This window comes from Furipterus horrens, unplaced genomic scaffold (assembly GCF_987537825.1).
Source record: "Furipterus horrens unplaced genomic scaffold, mFurHor1.1.pri manual_scaffold_3, whole genome shotgun sequence".
NCBI lineage: Eukaryota > Metazoa > Chordata > Mammalia > Chiroptera > Furipteridae > Furipterus > Furipterus horrens.
The window spans coordinates 57,806,105-57,815,245 of record NW_028327173.1 but is presented as its reverse complement, the minus strand read 5'-3'; the positions used below and the strand labels follow the sequence as shown (position 1 = coordinate 57,815,245).

The following is a 9,141-nucleotide window of genomic DNA, read 5'->3' as shown; positions in this document are numbered from 1 at the left end:
AACTTTCCCATCCCTAAAAATATGAATTCCTTTTAGTGTGTGGCCTTCTAAGAGAGGAGATATTAAGAAGTAATAGGCATTCAGGGACTTCTATAAGAAAAAAAAGCATAAAACAAGTAACAACAAACTACAGCCTGAGCTGGACCCCATTTTCAAATGATGGGCAAGAGCAATAAGACAATCCACATTCCATAATTACTTTTTGTTACACAGGAATGACTAAAACAACTTTGGTGCGGGTTTTGGATTAATGAGACAGAGGGCATCAGCTACATAGCATTAAACTTATGTGAAAGGGGAATGGATGGCAGTAAAAGTTAAGTTGCACCAGAAAACAAGAGTTATTGAAACATTACTCCAGCCTGAAAAGTGAACTAGAATACATCCCTCATGGGTTCTAGTGTCTGATTAGCATGGCAGCACACAGTACTCTCCATCTAACGCTTTAGAAAAATGCTTGGTCACACCAGGCGCTGCCTTATTACATGATCTGTGTTGGAACCATTCATTTCTATTTCTCTTACTTCTGTGAAATGTCAAATAAAAGTGATAAGACAATCATTTGCCCTCAATTTTCTCAGTAATGTGAGATTTTAGAGAGGGTCTGTTAAAACTCTAAAATAATAGGCAAATATATTTTCTTAATACTCTCTTCCTCCTTTACTTCCACTCAAGGGAAATCTATTTCTGACAGTAGGCCCTCTAAAGTTTAGGGGGGTTAAAAGCATTGCTCTTTCACCCCAAAAGTGCTCTCAAATATACTTATTTTCTGAGTAAATCTCTTTCAAAAGAAAACTTCTACAAAGACTATAAAAACTTTCCCGGGAGTGCTTATAAAGGTTAACATAAAAAGTAGGCATGAGTGGAAAAAGAAATAATGTTTTAAGAACTGTTTTATAAATATCAAGAGTAAGTGACTTCTACTCTATCTGCCCTTCTCACCCTTCTTCCACACATGCAAGCAATTACACAGCACAGTACATTTCAACAACAGGTTGTAAGAAGTAATTTACAAGAAGTAAAAAATAAAAGTCAATCAATTCTTGTTTTACAGAGAGAAAGTAGACCATAGACATCAATAGGCTTTAAGAATCTTTCTCCCCTTACTCCATGGATTAAAAATTAAAACAATGTTTCTAGACCTACAGTAGATATAATTCACATTTCATGACCTGAACATATCGTGTTCAAGCTGGTATAACAAAATGAAAATGCTATGAAGCAAATATACTCCCACTCTAATTTCCACTGTATTAAGATTTTGCAAAAGGACTGCAGAGCTATTGCAATCAACTTTACATGTGGAAAGAGAACAAGGGTATTAATGGGGATCAGTATCACCAGTATAGAAATATGCCCTACAAATCACTTTAAAAATAACTTTTGAATGAGTATTAAAATTGATCAAATTTTATGTAATTTATTTTAAGAATATTATATATTCAACTGCACTAAAAAGTATCCATAAGTCAAAACTGTTATTTCAAAGAATGTATTCCATACACATAAGACCAAACCAAAGTCCATAACAGTGACTAAAAGCAGATCTTACAGGCTTTCTTCAAAAAGGAGCCATGGTTCATTTCTCCAGTGATGGACCATCCACATCATGATCATCCTCGTCTGGCATCACCGATGGCTCCCCAAACATCAAAGACAAATTCATCCGGGAACGCAAAGTCTCCAAGAGTCTTGTCAAGGGCCACAGCAAATTCATCTGGATTGCGTTTATCATTTCCAGTTTCAAATATTGTGGTAGCTATCAAAAATAATTTTTAAAGATGATTGATATATGAGACCAAATCAGAGGACTGAGAAAAATAGCACCAGAAAAGTAACTTTCTAAAAGTCACATGCATAGATATCACATATTTCTAGTACCAATTTAAACAATAAGATGCTCTTTGTCACATATTAAGGCAGCAAAGATCTTTTTCAACAATCTGTTCACTGCACCCAGGTCTGCAGCTGCCACCCCTGCCCTCTCCTCCACCTTGGAGGCCTTCAATGGGAAACTCCGGCATCCCTATGGGTGAAGCAAAAATCCTGAACGGCAGCACCGTGGCTACCCTGCCAGGAAACAGAGTACACACCTTCTTCCACCTCCCCATAGTCACTAGCTCTCTCTGCTCCCTCTACCAGCCCCTACCCTAAAATATGATGGTGCCTAGTCCTCCCTTCCAAAAGGAAAAAAGACAAAGGATAACAGCTTTCAATGAGTTAATCAAATCAGGGAGAAGGGCAGTAAGATACCTTTCTATTCATGGAATCAAGGTAACATTTTCTGAGCCCCTTCCCAGTTTGGGATAGAAAATGAAGAGGGTGCCCTTGTTCTGTTTTTCTAGTAAGCTGCCTGGATCCTATATTTCATGTCTGAGGATCCAGCATGTCCAGGAGTACACGTTCCCATGGGAGCTGCCCCAACTGTCTGGGAGCCCATGAGGCTCAGCTGGTGTCTTCTCAGCCCCCTAAAAGCACTAGCAACCAAAAAAGAGACAGTGTGGATGTTATTTGGGACTTAGGTGAAGAACCTCCAGGTAAAAGGGAAGCACCAAATTCCAGCCTTTCCTTTCCTCCCAGATTAAAGTTGAAAAAATCAAAGGTTGTATAATTTCTCCGAATGAGCAACGAGGTCTGGTCTTTCAGCTCAAACCTACTAGGGCTCTTAATAGCATTTATGAACTGTTCCTTATCTCAAACAATTCAGTACTAACACACACAGGCTATGGGGGGATTCCATAGAAGGCCACCACAATCAGAGCAGAAGTCAGATGTGGACAGGGTGACCTGGTGAAGGGATCAAAGCCCTAGTAAGGTGAGGAGGGCTTCCATATGGCTGGACAGCCTGGTGTAGGGTGGAGGGTCCAGGTGACGTAAGGACAGCATGAGGTGGGGGGAAAGGACAGTAGCCATGCTAATGAGCGACTGATCACATAAATACACACACACACACGGGAACCAGGTTTGTCACTGTCAGAGAAAGGTAAATCGAAAAAGGGAGAAAATTAGAATGGAAGTGGAGTTATAGAGATCAATGGATATATATATATATTTCAACTAAGAAATTAAAAATATAGAGGTAATTACAGGCACACGGCACACACATCCCTCAATCCACCTGGGAACAGGCTAAGTACAATATGAACCAAGAACATATTCTGCCAGAAAGCAAGAAAGTGTTGAAATGGTTGGAACATGTGAAAAAGGCACGGAAGTTAAAGTGAAGAGCTCCCACTGACCAAATCAGGGACAATATGAGCATCAAAATAAGTAGTATGGTAATAAATTATAATCCCATTGAACAAAACAGGAAACCATGAATTCAAAATGAAATTTGGTTTGATGGATGGATAGATTGAAGTAAAGAAGGACGTTGACTCATGGGGACAGGATATTTACATAGTTTTAAAATATTTCTGCCAAATATTAATTACAAAGAAAATAACTTTACAGTAGAGCTTAACACACACCACCTTAAATAAGTCATCAATGTGAGCAATATCAATAACAGAACAAATCAAAATCTTGTGCCTCCTGATAAGATGTAATGAAAAGAATATGCATCACACTTGTGATATTTCTGCCAAAGAGGTGTAACCTGAATGAACAGTGGAAAAAAAAACAGACAAACCAAAATTGAGGAACATTCTGTAAAATAACAGCTTGTACCTTCCAAAAGCATAAAAATCATGAAAATCAAGAGTAGGAAATTGTTTCAAATCAGGTCAAAGCAACACATGATTTTTAACATGCCCCCTTGCTGTAATGAATATTAAGACATTAGGTGAAATATAAATAAGATATGAATATTAGATGGTAGTAATACATCAATGTTAACTTCATGATATGAATGTTTATACTGTGGTTAGATAAGAGAATGACTTTTAGTTTTTTAATTACTTTTAAATTCATCTTTAATTATACTTGGCATACAATATTGTATTAGTTTCAGATGTACAACATAGTGAATCAACATTTATATACCTTACAAAGTGATCACCACAATAAGTCTAGTAACAACCATCTGTCACCATTCATAGTTATTACAATATTATTGACTCTATTCCCTCTGCTGTACATTACATTTTCATGACTTATGTTAAAACTGAAAGTTTGTGCTTCCTACTCCCCTTCGCCTTTGTATAGGAAATACGCTCTAAAGTATTTGGGGAGACAGGATGTCATTAAAGTAATAAATTCTGAAATGGTTCAAGAGAAAAAATGTCTTTGTACTATATTTGTAACTTTTCTGTTTGAGATTGCTTCAAAAAATGTTCTTTTGAAAGCATAAAGTGTGAGGAGAAATTGAATCTCTTCTCTTTACCATCATCCCCCTTTCTCCCACCGTGCCCCAAGCCTCTGCCATGACCCAAATGCTTTTTCACTTATCATTAACCTACAAGCTAACACTTCAAAAAGAGGGAAGTCCTCAGCTGCATCTGGACCTTCTGCTCCAGCCCAGGGACCCTGCCCCATTTATTAAAACTTTTATATACTATTTTATATTTTAAATGATATGCCAAGGCTGGCCTGAACATAGTGAAGTAAACACTCAGATACACTTTGACTTTGTGAGTTTGGCTTTTGAAAAACAAGTAGGCAACAAGCACCAAAATCCTTTGAAATGTTCATATCATTTGATCTACTAATATTTCTATTTCTGGGAATCCATATTTTAGAAAATGTGGATTTTTCTTCCAACTTTCTACATCACTATAGAAATTTAAAGCATATAGCATAATGATTCAGCACACAAACACAAGGGAGGCAGAAGTAGGTTTACAGTTGTATGTGAGCGTTTATTCCTGTATTACTACTTATTAATTATTTGTTACTTAATTGTATTACAACTGTAAGCCTACTTTTGCCCACTCCTATATATGTGATTAAGTGAATATCACAAAAAGTTTAGTTAATACCCATCATATACAAACACCAAAAAATGGAAAAAAATTTTTTTCCTTGTGATGAGAACTCTTTAGGATTTACTCTCTTAATAATTTTCATATATTGATATATCATACAGCAGTGGTAACTACAGTCATCGTATTGAACAATGTCACTAATACTTATCTTATAATGAAGTTTATATCTTTTGACCACCTTCATTCAATTTTCCCTTGATCCACTTCTGATAACCACAAATCTAATGTTCTTTTTTTTTTTTTTTTTTTTTATGAGTTTGGGTTTGGGGTTTTTTTTAATTAGATTTCAAATATAAGTGAGATTATATAGTATTTGTCTTTCTCTGTCTCTTCATTTCACTTAGCACAATACCCTCAAGGTACATTCATGTTGCCACAAATGGTAGGATTTCCTTCTTTTTTGACAGCTGAATATTCCATTACACACACACACACACCACAATTTCTTTATCCATTCATCTGTCATAAGCACTTAGGTTGTTTCTGTGTCTTGGCTATTGTGAATAGTGCTGCAATTAACATGGGGGTGCATATATTTCTGAGACAGAGTGCTTTTATATCCTGCAGATAAAAGGAAATCTATATGTTCCTAATAATCTTAAAAACAGAAATGAATTTAGCATAAAACTGGACCTAACAGTATTTTTTAAAAAACCTAAGATATTTGATGATATAGTTTGAAATCATTTAAAACAATGTTATGAATAAATTTATAATAACTTGGGGAAATCTTTTTGTTTTAATACTTACTGAAAAAGTAATATGTAAATTTTATATTAAAATCACAGCTATGTTTTTATACATAGGATGGCTAAATGGATAAGTACATGATAAAGCAATTATAATTAAATAGTAATAGTAGAATCTAGGTGATAGGTGTAGAAGTACTCATTAAAAAGTCTTTCAACTGTACTATATGTTTGAAAATTTCCATAATAAAATATAATATTAGGGAGAGGAACCTATACACAGACAAGAAAACTTAAAATACAGTAGATACATTCAAATTAAAGAGAAAGTTTGTTGTTAAGTTAGGACTTGTTTGATGCAGTAAAACTATGGGTGAAAACTATGGGTGACTTGAAAAATTACTCTCTATGCTCAAGATTACTAACTGTATTTTGCAAAGTATTTCCTAAGCAATCAAGAAACACGGTAGCCCTGACCAGCTTGGCTCATTTGGTTGGGTGTCATTCCTCAAAGTGAAAGGGTGCCGGTTCAATTCCTGGTCAGGGAACATGCCTGGGTTGTGGATTCAGTCCCTTGTTGGGGCACATGTGAGAGGCAACTAATCAATGTTTCTCTCCCTCTATTCTTCCCTTCCCCTCTCTCTAAAAATAAATAAGTAAAACCTTTTTTTTTAAAGAATCATTGTAATATATATAAAAAAATGTTTCAGCTCTTTCAACAAAGTATTATAGTCAAGAAAGGAGGAAAGCTGCCCTCAGTGAGAGAAGAAGCCAAGTGCTCAGGAAACAGTATTCTGTTGATCTTCCCCATAACCCTGGAGGTTCTGTCTGTGTCGTTCCTCTCCTTAGGACCCTTGCCTTGGAGGCCTTAGCCACAACCCAGTTTAACTGACCTTGCTCCAGAGAAGTCCCAAACCTTTGCTTCTACTCCTAACTTCTCTCATGAGTTCCAAATACCCATTTCTGAATAAACAGTAGGCAAGTCTTCCCAGGTGTTTTGTCAACATGTCCAAAACTTAAAAATCATCATCCCTACTCTTTCTCCTGTCTCCACCACCATCATTAGTGGGCAATCATCCCCAGTGGTACCTTTCTCTCCTTGCCTGTGTACTAAATTCCGCCTCCCCCTGATTTTACCTTTGCCATCTCTGCAGTCTGCTCCTTTTCATTGCATTCCCACCACTACCATGCTTTTCCCAATCTTCCAATCTAGTCAGCAAATCACGCCCACAGGCACATTCAGTTCCTCTTCCCAAAGCGTGTTTCTGATCCTATTAAGTAATGACAGGAAAGGACTGGGAAGCTCCTTTCCACCTCTGAGGTGGTCTGTGTCATTCCCACATAGCAAGATATTCCTTGGGTCACCAATGCTTATCTTAACTCTAAACCCTAGCCTGGCATTCTGATCCAAAGCACCCCTGGCTCCCACATGGCTGTGCTCCTGTGCACTAATGATATGCCCTCAAAATGCCATCCTTCTTGCTTCCTGCCTTTGCCCAGGACAACTTCCTCCTAATCACTAGCTCCGCCATCGAAATCTTGTCTCTCTTCCAAGGCTCCTTCCCCCAGGAAACCCTATGTCCACAATAGGAAGTGATATCCTCATTCCCTAAACATTCTGCCAGTGCTCTTTACACTTGGGTGTGCAAACTATTTGCCTGGGATATTGGCAAAATGCAGATTCTGGTCAGTAGTTCTGCAGCAAAGCCTGGGACCTCGGATTTCCAACAGCTCCCAGTTCCTGGATCACAGTTTGAGTAATAAGGCACTACAGTACATATTTAACTTTGCTCTGTATTGTCTGTATCATTGTTATTTCTACCTACATATTTTCTGTCCCCTTAGAAAATAAACTCTCACTGGATCTTGAATAGCTTACTCAGGCTTCTGTGCACAGTAAATCCTGATAGATGGACAGACACAGGGGGAGCCTTTGTCATTATACTGAAATAATTTTAGGACTGGCACAGTTAGCATGTATAGGGGAAAGTGAAGCCCTGGTCTCATAGTCAGGATGTGCAAAAAAGTAGTCAAAACTGAAAGATAAATATTGCAAAAGCAAGGCTCAAGTTTAGAATTTTACTTAGTCTGCCATTTTTTAATTTTTCTCATAGGCCCTACTGATAGCATTTATTGAGACAGTTACCTAAAGATTATAGTGACATATAGGTGAGACACAGTATAGTTGAGGAAGAAACAAGATGCACACAAATAAAAGATATAAGAAAATCTACAGACCATTCAGAGAAGAAACTAATAGTGCAGATGACTGACGCTCTTGAATAGTGAGGAAAACAATTACAGGGGTCAGATGTTCACTGATGGACAATGAATCAACCACTCTATGTCTCTCTGTTTCTCCTCTCTCTCCTTCTCTCTTTCCCCTCTCTCTCTCCCTCTCCCTCTCTCTCTCTCTCTCTCCCTCTCTCTCTCTCTCTCTCTCTCTCACACACACACACACACACACCTGTAAGAAAGAACTTGGTACATGGTTTTCTAGTACCTCATGAAGCTCAGCAGCATTGTCTAGTGTACAGAGCCCAGGAACACTATGTTCAGACCTGGCCTGTTCTCATTCACAACATCTGGTTTGGGTTCCTTAGTCACAAAATGAGAAAATGATGGTTTAAGACCCCCATACTATAACCCCTCAGAGAAGGAAAACTCTGATTCCAAAAAACCTCCGCTGCCTTGCGGCATACCTCTTCAGGGGAAAGGCTAAGGGAGTAAACCCCGACAGAAAATCCGGAGCCGGAGTCCCTAAGGCGGTTTGACGTTGTAGTCAACACCGGCAACTCCTGCGGCGCACCTGAAGCCAAGCTGTATTGACTCCGTCTTTCCCTTGGACCCTTCAGCTGCGAAGAGAGGGGGGGTCTGCTGCATGGGCAACAGCAGACCCTCCATATCGCCCTGCCCAGGCTCTGTAGCTTCAGCTTCACTGGAGAGGACACTCCAGCGTCATCGCAAGATGTCGATTCAACGCGGGAGGAGACAGATACCGTGTCACTCCCGAGTCGGACTGCACAGCCATTCTCGGCGGTTCAGATAGACTCTTAAGAAGCTACACCATCGTCTCTCGAGACGGGCGGCTGCCGACGACTATAACCTCATGGTCTAAACTGTATAATCTCACTTCCACACTCATGCTGGCACATTCAGAAGTGAAGAAAAACTCCTAAACACAATGCAGTCCTGGAGTTGGTCAGACCTCCAGTTACACAGTCCTAACTCCACTACCATTATTGCTAGTAATGATAATTGCCACATATGATGTGAGAGGAACTTTATACATATTACTTGATTGAATGCTTTGCTATGAGGTTTTTATTGTACCCCTTTTATGGATGTGGAAATTAAGACTCAAAGCTTAATAATTTGCTCAAAGGCTAAAGCTTCAAACTAATGAAATTAGGACTCAGACTCCCTCTGAACTCACCCCTGTTGTGCCTCTCATCAGACATTCTGTAAACAAAAATTCAGCAAGTGTGTACTATGGAAAAAGGACTATGGTAGGAACTGGGATTAAA

The 9,141-nt window shown here is 38.5% G+C and overlaps 1 protein-coding gene across 1 annotated transcript in view; it reads right to left on the bottom strand.

The window, feature by feature from the left end:
• Window positions 1-1,404: 1,404 nt before the first annotated feature.
• Window positions 1,405-9,141, bottom strand: part of GIPC2 (GIPC PDZ domain containing family member 2) — an 81,614-nt gene continuing 73,877 nt past the window's right edge. The window contains exon 6 of the mRNA XM_090269661.1: window positions 1,405-1,759. Coding sequence (XP_090125787.1) covers window positions 1,614-1,759 — 146 coding nt within the window. The 3' untranslated portion in view covers window positions 1,405-1,613. The remainder of the gene's footprint in view (window positions 1,760-9,141) is intronic.